The 25,292-nt window shown below is 37.8% G+C and overlaps 1 protein-coding gene across 8 annotated transcripts in view; it reads right to left on the reverse strand.

Annotated features, from left to right (window-relative positions):
* LOC109068547 (zinc finger protein 827-like) overlaps positions 1-14,070 on the reverse strand; it is a 67,103-nt gene extending 53,033 nt beyond the window's left edge. For 7 of the 8 annotated variants that reach the window (XR_006160236.1, XR_006160234.1, XM_042758116.1 and 4 more), the window contains exon 1: positions 13,680-14,069. Coding sequence is in view for 6 of the 8 variants with exons in the window: in XM_042758116.1 (XP_042614050.1) it covers positions 13,680-13,722 (43 nt within the window). In the remaining 2 variants the exon portion in view is untranslated. Of the gene's footprint in view, positions 1-13,679 lie in introns of all 8 variants that reach the window. The other variant, XM_042758108.1, reaches the window with a different exon arrangement.
* Positions 14,071-25,292: the final 11,222 nt, after the last annotated feature.

The raw sequence follows: 25,292 nt of genomic DNA on the forward strand, positions 1-25,292 counted from the left end.
CAAGAGAGCAATGGTCCAGCCTGGACAGAACAAGAGCTTGAACAAGGAGTTGTGCAGCATGTTCCGAAAGAAAGGGCCTGATCTTCTTGATGTTGAATAAAGCAAATCTGCAGGACCGGACAGTTTTAGCAATGTGGTCTGAGAAAGTTAGCTGATCATCAATCATAACTCCAAGTTTTCTGGCTGCTTTTGAAGGAGTTATTGTTGATGTGCCTAACTGGATGGTGAAATTGTGATGAAACGATTGGTTTGCTGGAACCATAAGCAGTTCTGTCTTGGCAAGGTTGAGTTGAAGGTGATGGTCCTTCATCCAACAAGAAATGTCTGTTAGACAAGCTTAGATGCAAGCAGCTACCGTCGGATCATCAGAATGGAATGAGAGGTAGAGTTGAGTGTCATCAGCATAGCAATGGTATGAAAAGCCATGTTTCTGAATGACAGAACCTAATGATGCCATGTAGACAGAGAAGAGAAGTGGTCCAAGAACTGAGCCCTGAGGCACCCCAGTAGTTAGATGTTGCGACTTGGACACCTCAGCTGTTTTAGCTGTGTTTTGTGCAACACTACACTATTGACAGTGGACAAAGGATCTTTTTTGTAGGCAATTATTTTTATTATATTATTTTTCTAATATTAAGTGAAGGGCTCCCACACAGCTGACACTATCATTTTCTGTCCACAAATTGCAGATTCTGTCATATTTGCTGATTCTTTAAAAATGTAAATTATAATACGGAAATTACTCAAATTTAGACTAAACGTAAAAGCGTTACTAAAACAGATCAACAAGCTACAGTCTATTTTAATAAGATACTTGGTGTAATACAATACATTTACAAAATTATTATATGCTGTGATTTATAGTGATTTCGATCCCTTGTATCCAACACTCATATTAAACAAATCAGTCGCCTACGGTATTCCACATTAGCACAGGCCTTCTTCAGCATGTATTAGCAAAGCATACTACATATTACCATCTGTGTGTTTTCTGCATGGCATCAGCAGTCTGTGGGCACGTTGGGCAGGGTGCCAGAGGTGAAACAGGAAGGAGATGAGTTCTTGGAAGAGACTGAGACACTGTTGGCTTCCAGACCTCTGAAATTCCTCTTTGTAGATGAAGCGCCCTTTTGCACTCTTGTTTATTTCCCCCAACTTCCATTTATAGAGACAGAGAGAAAAAAAAAAGACAGCGCCTGGACTAGTAATCTCAGATGTACCATCAAAAAGTTGGCAGATCTGCACGTTCATAATCAACCGTGAGATGCTAACTAATGGGATCCACCGTACACTTCAGTGATGTTTCTTTAAGGACATAAAAGTGGGGCATTGAGCCCAGAGCTCAAAGGCCTTGAAGATTTTACATTTACAACAACGTGAAAAATGCTGAAATGAAAGGAAAATGGATGGTTCGCTGTGCCCGCACACTCACAGACATAAGATAATAAGTAAGGCTCTGTGTACATAGCATAGGGACAGGAAGCAGGGGTGGATTCAGCTAGGTGCTATGACGCTAACACCACAATATGCTGTTGCTACAGCATTACTGCCGCCTACTCAGATAGACAGCATGCACACAGGTTAGAGCTGACAGGGAAACTCTCCAACTACTGTAAATCACACTTTGTCCCAGTAGCTCAGGCGAGGGATGCAGCCAAGCTTGACTAGCCAGCCACCCAGAAAGACAGAGAGAGAAAATATGAGGGGGTGTGTGAGAGAGTGGAGGAGGTATATGTGCGGCTGGGGGGGTTGAAGAAAAGGGATGGCTTTTTTACAGTGATACAGGGTTGACAGCAGCTTGGCAGTGGCGCCCACGGCACTGCCTGCTTGGATCCAAGCCTGTCACTCAAGACAAGGGCACTAATCAGGATTGGTCCCGGTTTCTTCCTGAAGAATGGGGGTGGCAGTTTTGCAGCCATTAGAGCTGGAGAGGAGAGTGGGGGATAGAGCGGTGGCACAGCAGGAGAGACTAACCTCATTTACATGCAGGTCCTGGAAGAGAGGAAGCTGATTCCTTTTCCAATCTCCATGTTAAACGGTGGCCGGGGCGGCCGATGGTTAGCGCCCCATTGTTCGTTCCTAGTGCTCTTTGTCACGCCGATAGCCATCTCGATTTTATGAAGGTAAAGACGTATGAGCGAGATAACACTGACGGCACCCACGTATGACTGTAAACGTGCCGTGTCAGAGGAGTAAACGGGAATAGTTGTTCACCTCTCCCCTTCCGTTCACTTCACGTCAGTGTAACCAGGTGCTTCTAATTCAACCCTACAGTTTCTGGGTGACAAATGATTGCAAAAAATATGATCACTATGACAACCATAACTGTGCCTTTGGAGAACACATCGAGCCAACATTTTGTGCCTAACCTTAGTGCTTCGTTTAAGAGTCTCTGCATAGACAACGACTAAATGACAACAAGGGTAAACTGAGGGGGACTGAGAGAGGAACAAAAAAACAGTCCACTATGCGTGCCAAATGGGGACGTGTTCATAGAGAGTGATTGGGATAATCTATAAAACCATAATGAAGAAATGCATAAAGATCTTCAGCTAAGCAATCAGCAGAATTATAGTCTAAATCAACACCATCTGTAAAACAATTCATTCGAACCAAAACACAGCCAGTCAATATTGGCGCATAATATGAGGGCTCCACCAATATTGAAATTCTACTACTGATACTGAACAATGCTGACAAACTGATCAAAGCGATATTATAAATATTGAATGAAAAAATGACAAACTGAAACACAACTACCTGATATATAATATGTTTAAATTGAAGTACTAAAATTAACATTGCTTCATTTGTTAAATACTAGGGAAGGGCATTCCAAGCAAAAATAATATTCGAAAATCGCTGGGTATTAATCAATTATTATTTGAAAATTGCAAGCAGCTATCCATGTCCCTTTAATCGCGCCATAGAACGTGTTATTTATTTGTTTTCTGTGCCTTTCTGAACACGGATTCAGCCACAGCTCTAACCCAGTCAGGGGTGTTTGTGGTCAGCACAGAGCTCTTATTTGGCATCGTCCCAAGTTACTGTAACCGTTATATGCTATGCAAGCCTTTTTTTATGCCACGCAGGTCTACAGTGTGCGCGTGAGACAATGTGTTCTTCTGTTGTCTTTGAAAGCTTTTAGGTGTTAATGGCAGCGCCACCCTCTGTGTACATGAATGCATCATTACTGCATCAGCACAGAAAACATGGGGAAATTTTTAAAGACAATAATCACAATACCTATGACCTATACCTAATCAACTAATCGAATATTCGAAAATCATGACCTATCCGTATTATGCATAGCAGAAAACATTTTTGTCAGTCAAACCTCTTTTACCAAAAATATTTACTTGTACTAGGGATGCACCGATCCGATATTCATATGGAGTATCGGCTCCGATACTGCCATTTTTTTGTCAGATCGGGTATCAGTCAGAAATGGCCGATCCAAATCAGAGATTGTGCGTATTGTTCTGTGTTACTTCTGAAGCCATACGATAGCTTAATGTGAGCTTTAATTTTATAGTATATACTTATATATAAATACATTCATGAATGTTTTTAATGAATGGATTTTATAATAATACAAATAGCAATGTGTAACATTTTACCATATTTAGTGCAACAATTTTATTTGTTCCCCACAAAATATAGTTTTTTCGCTAAATGTTTGGATTTCTACAATTATTGTGCACTGATTTTTCTAGAATAAATTTTGCTGCTGAATTATCCACAAACCTAGTTTATGATCCATTTTTGTCATAGATTATGAATATACATAGGCTAAATATACATAGATATACAAATATATCTATGTAAATATACATAGAATAAATATTCATAAAAAGGCGAAAAAGGGGGATCGGAGCATCCCTAACCCCCTGAGATTCTAAGTTAATATTTCGAGAATTTAACAACACATTTATGTATTTTAATTTAACATGATATTATGATTTATTTTATGATTTATTCATTAGCTTTCTATCAACTTACAAACCCCAGTTGGGGAAACACCTAAACGAGTGTCGCTTCAGTCTTTTTGTGTGATGAAAAAGCTTGATGCTTTGCATAAAATAAAAGATTTCATCCACAAAGATACAGAATATAAATACTTTGGATGTTAAAATATGTCGTCAGAGCTGTTTACTGTTTGTTTATGGGCAGGTTATGGAGGCAGTCACAGTATATAAACAATAAAGTCTGCACACAATAAAGTGCAGAAACCCGTGGTTGTGTGGAGTATTTAACAAAAGTTTAGAGCAGGGGTGCCAAACTCTGTCCTGGAGGGCCGGTGTCCTGCAGAGTTTAGCTCCAACCCCAATTAGTCACACCTGAACCAGCTAATCAAGCTCTTACTAGGCATACTAGAAACTTCCCGGTAGGTGTGTTGAAGCACGTTGGAGCTAAACTCTGCAGGACACCGGCCCTCCAGGACCAAGTTTGGGCACCGCTGCTTTAGAGGATTTAAGTTAATCTGTAAGCATTCATTCATGTATGAAGTAAAAAATAAGATAGTATTATAGTAAAAATGAATCAACCCAATTTGCTAGGTAAAAATAACCCAAAATGTTTTCTGTCCTATAATTATCCAGCTCTAGGGTTAAAAATAATCCATATTGGGTTGTTTTTAACCCAGTGTTTTTATCTTAGTTCTAGATCTTATTTTAGTTCTTTTTAACCCTTTTAGTTTAATCTAATCTAATTTAGTCTGTGTAGCCTAGCTCAGTCTCATAGTCCTGTGTTGTTTTGTGTTTTATTTAGCACTATTGCCCTGGAGGAACACTGTTTAGTTTCAGTGAGTACAAGCTGTATATGGCTGAAACAACATAACCACTCTGACTAGTCATGTAGTTGATGCTTTTATTTACTTTTGAGGATACCCTTCCAGTGACAAGCTGTTGTACCCCTAAAGCTCCAATTTGTTCACTTTTTTTTCCCAACAATGTTCAAACCTGCAACCTTTCAGTTGCCAACTCAGATTTTTTGCCACCATGGCTGTATCCTCCATTCACTCAAAGAATTGGTATAGTGTGTGTATGTGTAACTAACAAGGTTTAACAGTGAAAGAACAGGCACTCCCTTAGCCCCCCGCCAACATCTAGGTAGACTCCCCAGACCAATACTAAACTGCTACTGACCTCGTTGTAACAACTAAACATGAATACTGGAGCTTTGCATCAAGGTCGGGAGTAATCAAACATACTGTGAAGTCATCTGCAAATGTGAAGGACATTTTTTACATGAGGGGCTGAGCAGGTCTCAGACACTCACCTACGTTTTAAGCCTCGTAAATCTTGCCTTTGTAAAGCAGCCAAACACCTCTACACTTTCCGATAGGGTTGCAAAATTCCGGGAATTTTCAAGACTGGAAACTTTCCATAGGAATTATGGGAATATATGGGAATATATGGGAATTAATGGGAATAAACTGGAAATTTGCAGGAACTGGGGACTTAAATGTAGTTGAGAAACAAATCTTGCAGCATAATCTTGGTTAAAACAACCAGATTTAATGCAATTTCAGTTTAATTTCTACCTAACACATTGCTCAATCACATGCACACACAGCACACTGCTTAGTGCAGGGCTATTGAGGCCACACCCCCTACATGCACTGTGCTTTCCTCCATAACATGAACAGAATCATTTCTTAAATCCTGCACACAAAATATCAAAATGTCCATCTTGGAAAAAAAAGGTACAAAAGCTGTCACTGGGGCAGTACCTTTGTACCTGAGTCCATATTGGTAACTTAAAGATACATATAAGTAACTAAATGTACATATTAGGACCTAAAAGGTACAAAAGTGTACCTTTTGAAAAGGTACTGCCCCAGTGACAGCTTTTGTACCTTTACAAAAAGTATTCATGTAAATGACATGATGTTACAATTTTTTTTTTTTTAATTCCTTGTGCTGTGTATAATATACTGTGCAACCAAATTAGGCTATACCATTGTAAAAACAAATACACTGACTGAACAAACATTTAGGTGAGATGATAATAATAAAACATAAGTCTAAAAATGACCCTTCCCCACACACAATCCCCCTTAGTCACCTAAGAGGGGGATTCCCCTTCTTTTTCTCTGAAGCCACACTTGCTGCATTTAAGCCCAAAGACTACGGTGAATTCCAAACGGCTTTTTTGCGCCCTTCAAGGGCACTTCGGGAAGGGGACACCATTTGTAGGGAAGTTCCAAACGAAAGTGAGCAACTGAATCCCTTCACGAAGGGCCCTTACAGAAGTCTGTTAGTGAAGGGAACATGCCATGGTCACTTCACGGAAGTGATTTCCGTTTGTGATCATGTGATCTTCGGTTAGGATATCTTGCGGTGCTTTTTAAAGCAAAGTCAGGGTTGATTTCAACTTCACATAGAAACTTAAGTAGAATAGGGTGATTACATTTGTCTTTATTTTAATGTGATACAAAATATTTTTTGTCAGTAAGATGGTAGTGTAAGCAAGTTTAAACACGTTTAGTTTGAAAAAGTTTAAAAGTAAATAGGACATATTGAGAAAATTTTTCAATAAAATAATAATGAGAAGAAATATTTATTTGCAACAACTGATGGATTGCTGAATGCTGCACGCATGTGGTAACGTTTGGTCAGTCATTGCCTTCGCAAGGGAGTTCCAAATGCTTATACGAAACAGTAATGCCCTACACCCTTAAAAGAACACACTGCCCTTCGAAGGGAGTAGGGCATAGGGATGCTCACTTTCATTTGGAATTCGCCTTACATCTAAGTTTTGATATTCTAAATATATTTAATCTATGGGATTCAAGTTTAACTAGTAAATACCAAAAAAGCTTTATACAGTAGCTAGCTAGCCAGTAAAATCAAAATATGAAAAATCTAAGCGAGTACTATTTCATTGACAATTTATGAGGTATGTGATGCTCTTTCTGCTAGCCAGTTTTCTGTTATCATAATATCATATTACTTTTTTTAATGTTTTTAAACTTTGCATCTCATTTGCTCATGAAGAACAAAACAATAGCATTGCTCAGTATTACTATTACAATTTAAAATAGTTGTTTTCTGTTTGAATATACTTGAATATACTATACTGTGATGCAAAGCTGAATTTTAAACATCATTACTCCAGTCTTTAGTGTCACATGACATGATTCTTCGGAAATCATTCTAATATGCTGATTTATAATCAATTTTGGAAACAGTTGTGCTGCTTAATATATATTTATTAATATCAAATAGAAATCCTTCTTTAACAATACACTACCATTCAAAAGTTTGGGGTCAGTATCTTTTTTTTTAATAAATTAATACTTTTATTCAACAAGGATGTGTTAAATTAATAAAAAGTAATTGTAAAGACTTACATTGTTAGAAAAAATATATATTTTGAATAAATACTGTTCACAAGTTTTTATCTTTTTCATAAATAAATCCTGAAAAAAGCATCACAACCCCCACAAAAAAAATTCAAAAATGTAATTTTTTTCATTTGTATTAGCTTGCATGCATGTGAGCCTATGATAAAAAAAAAAATTATATTTATGTTTGTATATGATACAGTTTTATAAATTTCCCCAAATTTCCAATGAATTCCCTTAAATTCCCCAAAATTGCCGTATATTCCCATAAATTCCTGATAAGTTTCAAACTTAGAATATTTCCAAAATTCCCCAAATGACGTTCCCATGGAAAGTTTCCGGAAAATTTCCGGAAATTTCCCGCCCCTTTGCAACCCTACTTGCCGATGATATACCATTTCCCTTGGAGGCTGTCAATACCTCAGGGTGCCACTACTCTGTGTCTGTTTCCTTCCTGGCACTTTTAATGTCCTCAGCTATAAAACAGCCCTGTCTCCAGAAAGACCCGTGGAGCACAGCTGCTAATCTGCTAGTTAAACTCATTAGCATGCTTAAGTTCTTTGCGCTGGAAACTGTAGTCTATCTTAAAGACGTGACAGAGGTAAAGTTAGCCCAAAGTAAGGTGTCTCAATGTCTCTTGATGCTAATGATGACATTGATAGCAATTACCATCATTATTGTTGTGTAATTACTATGATTATGACAGCTGCATAATTGTGAGATTAAATTGTCTAGTTGAATCAAACTTGGCATTTTTGATGCTACGTTGTTGGTGGTTGTGGAATCAGCCTTCCCAATCACAACGTGAAAAAAGTAAAAAAAACATCAAGTAGCCATTTTGGTAACAGAACTGATCAGGACTGGGGACAATCTAATAAAGCTAAATACTTGCAATAATTGTTGCCATCTGGAGTCCATTTCAAGGTGGAGAAAGACAAAAACAATCCATTCGATTCTATTAAACATCATTTGGTTTGAAAAAGAAACTGGTGTGATATGGCTTCAAGGAGCTTCTAATCAAGTGGTCAATATTTTGGCTGCAAGTGAATCAAAATAATCAATGACTAAAAACAGCAAAAAGTCCATATGCACTATGTGATTCAAAATGAATTAACTGCACTCTATTCTGTCTGTTCTACTGCATATGGAGCACGCATGGGGCTCAAGCTCAGCAGTTCGCAGAATGTGTGCACTTCACACAAAGTAATGAGAAATGTATTAAAACTACTGTCAGCTAGACAAAATAATAACTTCAGAATTTAAAGTTAACAAAGTTTCTGGGTCAGTGACAAAATTAAGACTTAATTAATATTACCGTGTAAAATTCAAATTTGCAATCATTAATCATAAATACATATCTTAAAAGAAATTAATCAGGAATGTCCACTTCAGCAGCACTTACAATACATTCACCAAAATCAAACAGGAATTTTTAACTTGTCTTTATCCAAAGTTCAGATTTATGTTTAGGAAATGTATGCAAATTAGTGCAGAATGATTAATGTAATCAATAAACTGGGGATGTATATAGTGATGTCCATTAGTTACCCCCCCCACCTGGGTTGACTTGTCTTTATAATATGATGTAATGTAACGTAATGTAATATAATAGTTTGACTAGGTTCCAAAAACAAGTGTTAATGTAAAGTCTTAATGTTCCTTTAGCCTTGATATCTAAGCAGCAGCAGCAACATATGGGAGGTTACATATTTATCATGTTACAAATCATATTTCCCAGCATTTGATAAAACAATCTGAATATCATTATTTTTTGACATAATTTTTCTGTGGCTCTATAGTGATTATTGGCACATTGTATTTACCACTGAAGCAACTGGCTCCAAAAACGTGAGGCCATGAACCACAATGAGCGAGCAGGTGGAGTACAGAGGAGTCACACGCCAGCCAAGCAACTGCCATTCAGATGAATGGGAATGCTAACATATAGCTTTTTCCAGGTATTATTGACCTCCCCACTTCCAAGGCCTCCTCTAAAATGTGATAATTCAAAGCCAGTTTTAAAAACTGACAGTGGCTTGCTTCTTCTCATTGCCCGTCAAGTGAACAGACTGCTCTTTGATTCTGCCCAGTAAGCCTCATCTCATCTTAAGACAGACCCAGAGTACTGACTCATAAATCAAATCACAGTTTGGCACAGTACTGCAGCCTGGGCCTGCGTCAGACCTGTCTGTTCGATCCCTTGTGCGGTGTGGCCCAGTGTTAGCAGCCTGTTAAAGGTCTATCCTGGAGGGGATGGATACACTTGTGTGGTACAACAACATAGGATAGTGCCTGGAGCTCTCCAGGAGCTCCCCCCACCCTTTCCCCAGCTGAACCAGCGAGCTGTTCCTTATGAACCACTGCCAGCAGAATGCCTGCTATGAGCTGGTTATTACTCAGTGCTGGGCCGCCACTAGCCAAAGGGCTGCTCTCCGAGCTGTAGATCTCCATGTTGTGACTTGTCAACATGCGGAAAATCGTTACCCAGCTCAGGCACTTTTATTCCATACAGGCTTTGACTGAAACCTGGGTGGGTGAAAAATTGTGTGCAGACTTTTTTTTTTTTATTTAGAGTCTGTAGTGCTTCATTACAAGGTGTGTCCTATAGTTAGGAAAAAACCTTATCAAATGAGCATGTTGATTAACTACGGGCTCAGAAAGATCGCTGGACAGGTTCAGAGCACAACAGTAACAATAATATAACAACAGTTATTTTTTGTCTGTTTTCAGTTTAATATATTTTAAAATATTACTTATTCATATGATGGTAATTTACTTCAATATTAAATATTAACAGCTGACCTGTTTAATAATTATACAGTTAATATGATCACCAAAAAACACCAAGAATTCCTAAACATCAGTGACTATGAAAACATTTCTGAGTGGCTTGTAATTTGAAACCCATTTACACTGACGCTACCAAGACTTCTGTCAAAACCTCATCTGTATTAAGCCAGATCATTAGATCATTTTAGCTGGCTAATGAGTTTAAAAAGTTGACAAGCAAATTTCGCAAACAAATGGTACAGAAAAGCCAATTTTTTCTGTTTGCAAGGTGTAAAAATGCACATGAGTGATCAAAACATATACAAGATATAGTGCAGACTCAACAGAGCGAGCAGACCTTCCCATCCTTACTGTTGAGCCCTGAGCTTGGCCTCAAGACGGTGCTTTCACAGGCTAAAGCAGGCTACTTCATGGTTTGTCATTTTAAAGATGCACCTTCTTTATCGAGCCGTACAAAAATTGTCTAAATTATGTCACCACAGTGCCTTTGACTGAGCACTCACAGCTAGTGATGAAAGCCAGGCGATCCAGCTAGCCAGATTAATCTAAATGTTCTGGTTCAGTATGCCTGGCTGAAGCCCCTTTCTGTGTAAGCACTTGTTCAGGAGAGCATCCACCACCCTTCCCCTGCCCTTTAATTCATTTCTGAGAGGAAAGCCTGTGTATCATTATTCGCTTGAGCTCAAATGGGCAGACACCGGTGAGAGAGCCTGATCAAGTTGGTGGGGCAGGGGGAAGAAAGTGGAGGAGGAGGAAGAGGAGGAGGAGGAGGAGGGGGTATTCTTGGCAGATTTTCCCTACAAATCAGATGCCAAGAGCGAAATGGAAACCTCCCCTCATTTTCCTTTCCCCTTAATCCAATGTTTTCAAGCCCAAGCCCAGCCAAGGTCATTATAATCATAGATGAGTGGAAAGGAGCCAGTGACCCACCATTACGGTAAGGTGGAGAGCCACCCAGTCGCACACACTCCGCCGTCAGTCTGTAATGGAGAGCTGAGATCCGTGCAATGCTCCAATTCCTCCATTTGCAAATGCAGATAACCTTAAATATCATGTGTGTATAATGGAAATGGCTGGCTCCCATAGGGAGACATTTTAGCTGATGGCAAAGGTCAGGGTGAAAGAATGATACGGGCTATGTACTTGCACAAAATGGATGCCTGCGAGTAAGACAAAGAACCAGCAGAAAAGGAGAAAAAGAGGTAACCTCAGGCGACCTCTACACCTCAGAGTGGAAATCTGAGGAAAACAGCTTAACAAGACAGGAACTTTTTAACCTAGGCTCCTTTATCACGATTAATTTACTGGAAGCTTGCTGAACTGTGACCTGCAGTTTGAACAAAACGTCTGAATTCTGGAAAAAGGAGTGTGCAACAGTGTTATACACTGGTTAGCACTAAAGCCAAAGGTCATATTTAACTGTCAAGAAGATCATCTGACTGTATCAGGGCCCTCTTGCACATCTTGACCCATGCGCATCGTGACGCAAGTACTCCTGAACTCAGATATGTATTCTTGAGAAAAGGAAGTGAAAGATACCCTTGCAAAAGGATATGCCACAGCCTTTACACAGAAACGTTAACTGAAAAGAAAAAACGGCAGATGCCTGGCACGTTACTTTTTTGAAAGAGCACACAAACAGTTGCAGCACACGAATTCCACTGTACTGAACTCATATTTGTAACTTTTCAAGACAGTATATAGTAATCAAGAGCAGGTGAGCTAAATTTAGATCAACAATTCTGCTTGTCGTCTGCCTCTCTGCTCACAGGTGTTAAAGTGCACTGAACACAGTCAGAACGTAATGAAACGTGACAATACTCCACCAAACTTCAGACGTGCTTTTGCTGAGTGGGTGATTTTGATAAGGAATTAATCAGAGGTGGGGCAAATGTGTAGTTTCTAAACAACCATGACTGAAAGAAAGTTATTAAAATTATGAAAAGAAAATTTGCATTTAGTTATAACACACGTATTATAATATTAATGTTTATGTACCGTACCCTGAGTTTCTGTTACTAAATAACTTTTTTATGTTTATTTTATAAGTTTAGTTACAACACTTTATCATTATAATATAGTGGTTTATATCCTGCATTTTTATATATATTTAAAAAAAATCCTCACTGTTGAATTTTGTGAAACATCTAAACGATTTCATAAAACTCAGTGATTCAGCAGAACTGCCTTCTACATTTTGTTACACTGTAAAGCAATTCACTAAACCACCAAAAGTTCAAATCAAATCAAAGTGGTTCCAAAGTGACGACTTTGATCTGCATTGCTGATGAAAAGTTAAAAGCGAGTAGAAATGACAGAAATGACTGTGACAAGTTCAATGGATGTAAACAAACATGTTTAGCGTTATGAAGAAAAATCAGCACAATGCAATGCTGCTAGAATACAAGCAGAAAATTCCAGAGAGCAGCAAAAAAGACAGTGTCTCAGACTTTCAAAAAAATAAAATAAAAAAAGTCCCAAAAGGCGCCGTTTCGCTTTTGAATGGCAACACGCACAAAGATGCATTATGAGCGCTTGCTTTCGTGCACTCAAAGCGCCACCGTGCCACATTTCGCCAATTCCTCTGATCGATGTTTTCCACACTCTACACGTCATGTCCCCTCTAGCGGCCGGTTCACGCAACTACAGCCGATACTAGCGAGCTGATAAAAGCACAATGTTAACATCCAGCTACACAGGGTCAAATGAACAAATTTCGCGATTAGTAATCCCAAGCGCTACCCGTGCAAAGCAGCGCAAGCCGTGAGATTCTCGTCGCACAAGCTTCGAATCGAGAGAAAAACGCGTTTCGCCTTTCGTGCGTTATTGATCGCAGACTGTCTGCAATGAATGGCTGCATGAGGATGAGAAAAAAAACCCTGAACTTCAGGTGACCGACCATGGCTTTGACACAGGCAGCCTGCAGACACGAACCCCACTGAACTGGGAGGGGTGGAAGAAAATACCTCAGCTTAAAAAAATCCCGCTCGACAAACGAAAGAAAAAAGTAGCGCGCGCACACACACGACCGCGGAAGGCGGAAAGTTGTACGAACGTATTTTAGACGCGTTTTTAAGTAGCGGACTGCTGCTAGATAGCGCTGGAGCTAAGTAACGGCAGGGGCACGGATAGAAGGCTGAGTCTGGCTCGCAGTCTGATCCGACTGACCCTTCATTTTATTGCGGCCAGATCCTCAGATCCTCCCCTTTCCCTTCCGCGCGTCTCTGCCTCGCTCGCACGGACACATATAAGAAAAGACGCGCGGCCATAAGCGCCAAATAAGCAGCGATAACGCGAGCTTTACTGGCCGCAACCTTTAGGCGGAACGGGACCTTTATCGATTATCTGCAATTAAAGGCACCGCTAGTGCGCTCGCTCCGCTAGCCCCCTCATCGCCAACATGGCTGCCTAGCACAGACCTAAAAAAGGAGATATAACCTCCGCCGTGCCTTTGTCTGTTTCACCTCTTTAACCCTAAACTACTGCGCAAAACACACGGAGACGCGCTAAAATCGCGCCGAACGAGAAAACGACTTACGTGAAGGCAGGCGCTTGGGTTGCTCCTGTTTCCTCCTTGGCATTTTCCCCCTTTTATCACATTCTCCTTCTTGTTTAGGGATAAGAAGAAAAAAGGTCTTTTCCCATTGAAATTTTGCGAGGGAGCCTGATGGCAGGGACTTGTCGTGCACCTGGCTGTCCTCGGTTAAGTGTATTGTTGGGAACAGGGAAGAGTAGAGGAGGAGGTGCTGTTGTTGTTGCCGTGTCTTGACTATGGCTGCTCTCTGTAAGTGTGTGTCTCCGAGCCCCTAACTAACACTAATGCAGGGATCAAAGGGCAGCAACAGCAGAGCACACACACACGCACACACACACTCACTCGCGCGCACACACACACACACACACACACACACACACACACACACACACACACTCGCTCACTCACTCACTCACTCGCTCTCAGAGAGAGGAGCTCGCCCGACAGAGCAACGAGAAAGGGACAAGGTGCCCCCAAGCTTTCAGGGTGTATACTTGACTGACCACGAAGAATTTTTTTTCATATTTATATAGAAAATAGATTCTGACTAATACATATTTAAATGGCTCTTTTTGAACATAATGTAATGATTAAAAAAAAGGACAATGGGTTTAAAATGATGAAATAATTATTTTATTTTTTTCTTTTTTTTTTTATAAACGATTTTTAGAAATGTTTGAATCTGAGTTGATAGAAACGCCTAAATCACTGCATTTCATTTTAAGGTCGATGTAATGATATAAATGTAAAATGGGATTTAAAATGAATAAACTTATGTTTAAAATTTATGTATTTATTGATTGATTTATTTAAATGCTTTTATAATTGTTTTTTATTTAATATAAGCAGTACACTTTCTTTTAATTGATGTAATTCTACAAATTTAAAATAGAAATTACAGTAACGCTTTACAATAAGGTCTGTTTGTAAACATTATTATTGATTAACTAACAGTTAAAAATATTTTTAAAGCATTTATCAATATTAGTTAGCCTTTTATTGGTTTCGGTGTTTACTAATATGATTATTAAAATCAAAAGTTGTACCATGTAAAGTTGTTAATATTATTTACTCAGCCTGAACTACCATGAACTAACAATTAAGAGTTGTATTTTTTCTTAACTAACATTAATTAATGATTAATAAATATTGTAACAAATGTATTGCTCATTGTTAGTTAACTAGCATTAACTAATGGGACCTTATTCTGAACCGTAACAGAATTTACAATTAGCATATTATCTACTTTTAAGATATTATTATTATTACAACTACTATGATTGTATTTATTAATGTTAAATGTCATGGCTAGCAATTGAATTATACTGATTCTGAGTTTCCGTACAATTGATATTGTAGTATACACATATAGGTTATTCCGTAACACTTTACAATAATGCTTCATTTATTAACATTAAGCTAACAAGAAAAACAAACAAACAAACAAAAAAAAACCATGGAAATTATTATTAATGTTAATTTCAGCATTTACTAATATACAGCTGTATCTGTTAATATTATTATTAGCTAACATGAACTAACAATGAACAGTTGTTGTATTATTATTAACACTGAAAAAGATTAATAAACATGGTAACTAATGTATTGCCCATTGTTATTTAATGATAGATAATGCACTAATTCATGTTAACTACTACGACCTAATATTCATACAGGTTATTCATACAGGAATGTCTTTTTTTCTATTAAATAAAAATAAAAGTTTCTCTCTCTTTTTTTATTTTATTTTTATTTTTTAATCATAATTTGATAAACAGATCCCCCTACACCCCCCACACAAAAGCACACACACACACACACACACACACACACACACACACACACACACACACACACACACACACACACACACACAATATTCTGTTCTATGCATAGCACTGAAGCAGCCGGCTGTTCCCCACTCAGGGCTGGACTCCAGCAGGCAGCATGTTGTTGGACAAGTTCGTTCTTTCACACCTCTTTGGTGTTAGGAGGACTGTATCCTCCCTCATGCCATGCTGCCATCCTCCTCGCAACCATCCACACGTGCAGCTCGTTACCGTGGCAATTAGCACAGGCTCAAATTAGCCCACTTCGCCTCTGCACAGGTGACTGACACACACTTTGTTGCTCGCTCATTAGAATACGGCTGCCTCACCATTCCTCTCTCTCCCTCATTGTCACCCCTTCAAGTCCACAGAGATGCTGTTGAACTGTATACTTTTGGACATTGGTCATAGCGTTTACATGTGTACCATAGTAAAAAAAATAAAATCTATTCATAGGAGTCCAGTATTATGTTTTCCTTATTGAATTCTTTGTGTATACAGATCTCAATATTTGCTGGTCCAGCTCATTCCCTTATATCTTGAGGTATATATTTGATGTGTGATATTAGGAAACACTATTTATGGAAATCTCACAAAATCTCCCCCTTCATGTGTGTGCGCTGCTTGTTATTGTTTAAGATTAGTTTAGTCTCCATGGCGAGGTCAGGGTCTGTTCTGTAACCCTGCCGATGCCAGGCAGCTGAGGTAATGCGTGCGAGCAGACAATCTGCTGATAGTAGTCATGGCAACAGCAGCATGACCTCACACTTGGTAGCAACCTAAAGGTCACCTAACAGACATCATGTTTTGATGGGCACTGTATCAACTGAACCTGACAGTGACAAACATCTGCGAAAGAAAGGAGACCGTTTCCATTGACACATCTGTTTCCATTTGATACTTTAACCCTTTCATTCACACTGCAGCGTTGCTTTACAAATTACTCACAAACCTCAATGTAATCCACATGTATTTAATTCAGTTTCATCCACACTTTAGAGTAACATAAATCCTAATTGTAACATTGAAACAAGTATTTTCTATACATGCTTTGAAATAATATGTATTGTGAATGAAACTGAATTGAATGTAACAGCTACATTTACATGCCAAGCTCTCATATTCTCTCATTTTTACATTCATCCCTTAATGCAGTTTATGACATATGAATAATATTTTTCTATTACACATGCAAAATTACTTACAAAAAAATAATAGTTAGCCCCAGACTGTCCATCTCATTACATTTCTTGTATGATATTGATAAGCATGATTGTTCTGCTGGTCTTTGAAAGCAACTCGTTTTGTCTGTTGGCATTATTACTACTTATTAAAATGGCTCCCCTGCAGCAGTGCAGGCTGTTAGTGAGCTAAATGAATTTCAGGTGCTTCAGTAGCGGATAAAGGAAGTTGGATAAAGAGGTATATCTCTCCCTGAGGCCAAGCACAGTGGTGTGGGTTGCCTCTTTTTCAACTCGTTGCAGCCTCTTCCTCTTTGTTAGGATGTTGCAAGATTGTGTTAAGAACACTGAGTGGAGCAGGTCATTAGAGGACTAGTGACATGACGGGATTGTGTGACGGGTGAGAGAGGAAGCTTGAATAACAGAGCTCGAATGCTGTAAATATCAATTTTAACTACTAGGGTGGTAACTAAAAATGTTTCTCTTTGCCCTCTGCACTGCACTATTCACACACTTATGATGCCATAAAATATGTGTTGCTTTAAACATTTCACCTTAATGTAATCACTGTATATTTTTGAATGTGACGACCTCTGCTTTATGGCATAGGGGACATTTTTGCACCATTAGAAGGTGTTAATTTAAATCTTGGTTGATAAACAGAACCCTTGATTCATTTAAAGATAGTCATAATGAAACAATATAGGATTTGATCGGCCATTCCTTAACGCTTTTAAACCCAAAACAGTTTGAAAAGCTCAGTGGCCATTGAAATTAGCCAGTCAGAATTTCAAATGAATTTAAAAACCCAGTAATAACCATTTTGTTGTTTCAAAAAGAGCATTTGATAATATTTTGATAATTTATGATTGTTAACAGAATTTTTCATGCAAATGATCCGTGTAAAGCTGCGGGAGCAAAGGGTCCATTGTCCGTTTTCAGTAGTGTAGCAATATATAAAGCACAGCTCACACAAAAGTCACTTTCAAATCCAGCCACAAGGATGCGCTATTTCTACGTATATTTAGCTTTGATTTGAAAGAAAACAGCCCATCCTTGTTACTTGCAAAATACACTAGCAGATTTTATTGAAAATCAGTATTTTACCATTGTAGTTATTTGTGAAATTCACTAAAATGTTGAATAAAGTCGTTATTTTTGTTTTCTTCGCTTACAAAAAGTGTTCCCATCGCTTCATATAATCCAGATTGCACGTCTGATGGCAGATGGAGTATTCTGACGATGACTTTCATACCTTTTATGGACCTTGACACTGTTATTTACTTGACAGTCTATGGGACAGTCACAGGCCTCCCGGTTTTCATCCAAAATATCTTAAATTGTGTTCCGAAGACGAACAAAGCTTTTATGGGTTTAGAACAACATGGGGGTATGTGATTGATGACAAAATTTTCATTTTGGGGTGGAGTATCCCTTTAAACTGTCAAATACACAGAAGTTTGTTAAAAGCACATGAGTTGCAAAAACAGTCGGTTATGCCTGTGAAGGTAAACAGCTGGGAAAGAAATTGCATGTTTATATTAGATCTGTGTGGCAGCAGCGTAATATACAGTAAATAAATAAATCCACAGATCTCTTGTCTCCTCTGAGGCTGGGACTCTAAATAGTGTTCTGTGCTCATCTGTGCAGCTAACGATAGAACAAATAGCATGCTTTGCTCAAACTTTTGTCATGGTGCTAGAACTGGTACACGGTTGTCGGTGATATTATAAAAAGATCCCTTTGCTAGGTCATAAAGGGAGCAAAATCTGACACGCTCGTTTTTTCAGAGGCCTGCAGGAAAAGGCTTACTGAAACAAAGTTACTGGGTTCATCTTTTTCACGTTTCCTGGGTTGGTAGATGCACCAGGGAGTCAATTTTAGCACTTAAACATGAAAAAAATGAGATTTTCATGATATGTCACCTTTAAGGCATGCCATATTTAGACATGTAAATGTGATTTCTGTTTGTTTTAAACAATCATGCTTTTCTTAATTGTGAAACCTAATTATCACAGACAAGTTTTTATATTTTGCAAAGTTGCATTCAGAATATATTTGACTCTAAAATCTGAGAGGGCACGTGCTTCTATTTGTCTATTATTGCTACATGGGACACGGGGCCTTTCACAAGTATCTAACACCAGTAAACACTTCTTGTATTGAAGTTCTTCCTAATTAGCCTGTGAACAGTATCACTGACTCCAGTTTAACATCAGTTATTTGTAAGATAGTGTAAGGTAGTTTCAAGATGAAGAATTGTTGGTTTCAGTGAAGTACATTTGAGCTGACATTGACCATATTTGATGTGCTCTATGTATGTGTCTTGATCTATTTTTATGTGAATAAAAGCTTATTATTGTTGGACTAAACCACTTGATTCTTATGGGTTACTTTAACAATGTCTTTATGAGCTTCTTGGAGCTTGAAAAAAAAAAAGCTGAATTCTGTGGACTTTCAACGGATAGTCAAAAATTATGTGAGAATATTAAAAATATCTTCATTTATGTTCTGAAGATAAGCATATGCTTATGGGTTTGGAACAACGTAATGGTGAGTAAATGATGACAATTTTCATTTCTTGGTGAGCTATAATTTGAAGTACTTGATGGCTGATGACCCCAAAGAATGACATGAGTCTTCAAGAACAGAGCTCCTCTTTCCTACTTCTCTCCTCAAAAGTATGACAGAGTCAGCTCCTTTTCTTGGCCTTTGACACTCAGCTACCTCAGTCCTCTAGCATATTACATGCTGTTGCTAAGAGTCAAAAATGATGACCTCTTATATACGTGTTGACAGGCTGACAAAGCATTTAGAGCAAGACAGGGTCATTTTATATCTTTAAATCGCTGAACCTGCAAGATCAAAAATGAGAGATAGCCTATATGGACAATATTTCTGAAAAAATATTTATTTATTAATAGATGTATTACATTTCACTGTGAATTCACCTGCACACGTAGAGATGTCATTAAGTTAATATCCCAGTACTGTCCATCTCAGAAAGACCTTTTAATTTAGTCTAAGGCCTTCCTCTGACCTATCCCTGTTGCTCTTTAAAGCTCTGTGATAATTTTATAACAGACAATTAGTTTGAAGTCATTTATTCTACCTTGGAGTGTTTGACCCTTGAATACTTTAATTGCTTTAATTATTTGATTACTGTGCCACATTTCATGCTTCTTTTGTCTTGAAAGACTTTTTCAGGTTGCCAGCCCCTCAGCCAAAAACGATTTTACCTGATTATATGCTGCAAACATTTTATGTTTAGTGTATCTATCAGGTGGTAGGTTTAATTTAATTCAAATGATAACACTTTTGTTTTTATTATATTTTAATCATTATGAATTACAAAAGTAGGTAACATAACCCTTATGAAGAAGGACCCAAGAATGATTTTCATCTGCAAAATAAAGCAGGAAAATTGACATACTTATCTACATCTGTTTTGCATTATTATTCATCTCTGATTTAAAAAAATAATAATAATAATCACCACTCACCACTGGTTTACAACCCATTTTACTTTTGTATCATGTCATATTTATGAGTGAAACATCAGCGAGAAAATGATGTAGGAAATTTAAAATTGTGTGGTGACCTCATCCAAAATTTAAAGTCATTTCTGCGGTTGAGCAAGTTATTTTGATGACCGGTAATAAAGACAGACTTTTTATAATAGCATGCACTAATTAATTGTTCACAATAAGACCATTATTGTACTTTATGTGGAATTTTAGTTTATGTTCAGTTCTCACTTCAGTTCCTATCACTTATTTCAGTCATTACAAAATGTAATGCTGTAATGTTTCTGTTTCTTTCAATTTCAATTTCAATTTCATTGTTTTTTTTTTGGTTTTTTTTACATTATGAATACATTATTGGATGCTGGAAAACCTCTCAGCTGTAGATCCACATCTATGATTAAGGAGTGAGGAACAATCTCAGCCCATGAAACACACAACACTGACATTTAGCAGTTAAATGCAGGCTCTCTACAGATTATAATTACTTTAGCACTTGCTATCCTTGCATCCGTTTGGCTTTACAGGGAGTGTACTGCTGAAATGACATAAAATTAATAGTATTTGTAAAATAACGCTGGCATGACATTCTATCAAACAACCCAATGTGCAGCATTTCAGTAATGCATTACAGTGCTATCCAAAGCTGTGTTTGAATTATACACACTTTTATATGTGTACAGTAGGTGACAGTTGTTGTTTTGCGTATGGGAAATGTGGTGGAGTCTATGGTGATTACAGTTCTCTTCTGATCCACACACTGTAACACGAGTCCTCTGTGCTTTTGTGTGGCCATGGCTTTGTCTCTGATGGGATTTCTGCCCTCTCTCCATTTCCCTTTGTTTCTTTCCTTTTCTCTCCCTCTCTTCTAGGCTCCTCCTCCTCTTCATAAGGCCCACCAATGAGAGACTCTTCAGGTGCTGACCTTATCAGGTGGAGGTCAATGCCAGGTCAGGGATCTGTTGCTAGGCTACCATCAGATAAGTGGCAGGAATACTGAGCACTGGGTTGCGCTGTCATTCAGTGCTTGTCATGTAATCTCATTAATTTGCTGACAATTGCCTGAACGTCACAGAAGGTTATCGAGCCTATCCTGTCATAATTAAACACATTAAAATATTAAACCAACAAAACCAAGTGCTGGCAGCTCCTCTTGGCTTATGTGGTATCAAAGATGGCCAGCTAAACAGCATAAACATGTAGTTCTTAATTTAGATTTAGTTGTGCTGGATTTGAAATTAATACCATCTGAACCATGAAAATGAGCTAGGCATGAAAACGAACCAGGAAACATGAGGGAATTACACATGATATTCCACCAAGCAGGACAAATATGGCATCAGCAGATGGACACAGTATACTATAGATAATAAATAGTTGAAATCAAGATTTAAAGGAGTAGTTCACACCAAAAATGAAAATAACATTAAATTTCAAACCTTTTTGGCATTCAATTTTCTATGGAACACGAAAGGAGAAATTTTGAAGAATTGCTCTGGTTGCACATTTCCATTAGAATAACTACAACCAATGAGAACTGAGAGTTTCAAGTTTAAAAAAGGACACAGTCTAATTTATGAACGAATCAACCAATTCATTTTAAAATGATTCCCATTCAAATCATACTGTGACTATTCATCATTTACAGTGAGAGTAATCGCAAATGTTTATAGTGAAAAATATCATTAGTGAAAAGTGATCAATTTTTCAGTGAAACGCAATTAGTTCAGGTCTGTTTTTCACACAAAGTAATCCTACTGTCTCAGAAGATCTGGAAGAAAATGTACAGTTCACTTTTATGATGACTACATGGTTTTACCTTTTGAAAGTAGGCTATTAACTGTATTTTCTCAGTTTTTGTGAACAGGAAACAGTAAAAAAGACCAGGTTTGAAAAGGATGTAAAATAAATAATGACAGAACTATTCCAGAATATGTCCAGAAATGTCATGTGCAGTGATGTCAAAACAAATTTTCCTATGGAATGTGGGACTGTAGGGACATTTGTTCACATCTAACCTCATGTAAATGATGATGCACGATGCAACATCGTATCATCTCTGTGGTCTTTCAGGTCTTCACCATGACAGACTCTTCTGTCACTGTCGCTCTGAGTCCGGCGGGTTAACGGCAGGTCAGAGGATTTGGTGATCAGTGGTTCAGTGAGCCGTGAGCCCTGCTGGACAAGCGCTTTGATAAGGGGACTGCTGCTTCTGTGCTTGCCCACTTCTGAAGCTTGGGTGAGACTGGCACGTTCTGAAAGGCTAAGTCTCAATTTCTGGGCACTTGCCAGCTGACATTCCACCGAGACAAGCTAAGGGAGAGAGAGAGGGAGAGACTGGGGCAGATTTATTGAGGCATCAGACTTGCCTCAGGAATGTCCTGTAAAATGCCATTTCTGTGCAGAGAATAAAGAAATTAATGCCAGACATTGTGCTGAGCTGTTCTCCTCTGTTACTTCCTGAAGCATTTCTCTTCAATATACGTGTGCATGTCACCTTGTTGGATACATCGCTATGTGACATAATTCAGGATCAAGCACAACATGTCTTCCCATTCTGATGAATATTCAGCTAGCGAAGACCACTGTTTGCCTGCCTCTGAGTCAAACTCCTCTGTGGTAGGGAACACTGGTGGTCAAAAGGCAGAGTGGGAGTTTGTGTGTGTGTGTGTGGCTGTGTTTATATGAGAAGGAGAGATAGAGAGAAGAGATCCTCACCCGAGGAGAGAGTGTAGGATTTGAAAGGCTAGCTTCCTGGCAGCCGGGAGTTTTATCTCTTTTTTAGAACAACCACTGAGGTGTTTAGAAAGGAGAAACCGGCATACCATGGCTATGTTAGACTCACGGCTATAAAAGCAGAGATTTGTCTTTCTTCTCAGAGCCTAATGCTAGTAATAATTGTTTAAAAAATGTCAGAAGAAGCTAGCATTCACATATCACTATCACGATTCCATCTCTTAAAGGGATAGTTCACCCAAAAATTACAATTATGCTCATGTCATGCCAAGTGTCATTTTAAAGCTTTACTACCTTCTTTTTTCTGTGAAACACAACTCTTTCTCTTTCAAGAACTCTTTCTGCCCATACAGCTAGTCAGTGGTGGGGTCCAAAATACTGGACTTTCATTGCATCATGGATATATATATATATATATATTATATATGTTTGTATGTATTTGTATACATATTAGTTTTTCCATCAAAAAATCTTCTTTTGGCTTCCAGTGAATCAAGAAAACCATACAGTGTTATTTTTTGTATTACTGATATACTATTATAGTTTAACTTATTTTTTTTTAATTTATTTTTTTAGTTATTTTATTTTAATTTTGGTTATTTTTTTAATAATTATGTTTTGTGCATGTGTAGTTTGTATTAGTTATTATTATTTATTTAACTTTAGTTCAGTTTCAGTTTTTTATTTACAGTTTGTAATTTTAGTGCATATCTAATTTTCATTTAGTTAATATTAGATCTTCATCTAATATTTAAATTTAATTTTATTCAAACATTATTTGAATTAACAAAAAATGTTACAGTTTTAGTTACCAATATTAACCCTAATTTGGAATGACATGAGGGTTAATAAATGATGACTATATGATGAGTTTTTATTTTGGGATGAACTATTCCTATAAATAGACCAACTCATTGTTCTCTGCTTCCCCAATTTTTTTTTTTTTTTTTTTTTTTTTTTTTTTTTTTAACAACAACCCCCTTTTTTGGCAAACAGCAATTCTGATGAACTTGCAAGTGAAACTGTATGGGCAATATGTTACAGGATGCTAACTGAACTCATCATGAAAGTAGAATGAGTGGGCTTTGTTCCAAATGTCACAATGCATATTTATGGATGTGAAGTGCTCCTTTTGTATATGCTAAGATCCCCTGTCTTTCAGTCGCAAACATTTATTCCTACATCACTGTAATGATATGTGCAATCAAACCAAAGATACACTCACACACTGACCCACCCTAGCGTGGTCTTTCAGAAAAAGATCTCAAGCAACAGGGAAACCTGGTCCAAAAAACAAAACTGATGGACACCACTGGGCGAGTATGACATATGTCATTAAACATAACAAAGACAATTAAAAACATAAACTATATAGATAATATAAATGACATGTCAAGCATCAGGCACTGCTCAGTTTATATCCAAGTGTGTTTGTACCTTGCCTGGGATATCCTAGATGGGTTACCTGGCTTTGGTCCCACTCTCCTAATGGAGGCATGCCTTTTGGGTGGGTTGTGAAGAGTTAGTTCTATGGTCGGTTGAGGAGTTGGCTGCTGAAGGTGGGCGTATGTAGTGGTCTGAATGTGTTAAACCACTGCTAGGCATCAGTATTAAACATGTAAAGACTTTCTCTCCCTCTTCTTCAAACATGCACACAGATGAATACGCATTGCCCTCACAGATGGTTCAGCAGGAGTTTAGAGGTAATGGGTTACCATTTCATAGCCTAGATATACAGTGCATCTCATCATATAGAATTGCATAGAAATATAAATAACCCAACAAAATTAAGCTTCAAGTATGAAATGTGCTCTGGTTTTTATATACTGTTTGCATAAATATTCTTTTGTCACATTGCAAAATTTACCAGAGCCACATTTTGCAATATAGACAGTAAAAATGTTATTGCATCATTTTTTTAGGTTGTGATACTGAAAGACAGCTATGGAATTTATAGAGTAAAAAAAATGCATAAATTAAAAAAAAAATGCATAAATTATGAAAGGCATGGAGATATCTAAAATATTCAATGTTTCAGTATAGATTTGGCTGGTTTAATTATCCAAAAGCTACAAACCATACAAATTTTCACACAACTGGAAACAATAAAATAAAAATGGAGTAAATGTGCATGTGCCATCTATAGTAAAGCGATACTCAATCCAAAAATCTTCCTACGGAAGACAAACAGAGATCTTTAGAAAAAGAAGCCTAATCACTATTTTAAGAGTGAACTGTTGAATCTGTGTTTGACATTTAGCCAGAAGCGATGGTTTATAATTTCAAAAGTTTAAAATATTAGTATTTTTCTCTCACCCACCTATCATTTCACTTCAGAAGACAATT

Source organism: Cyprinus carpio, chromosome A1, assembly GCF_018340385.1.
Source record: "Cyprinus carpio isolate SPL01 chromosome A1, ASM1834038v1, whole genome shotgun sequence".
NCBI lineage: Eukaryota > Metazoa > Chordata > Actinopteri > Cypriniformes > Cyprinidae > Cyprinus > Cyprinus carpio.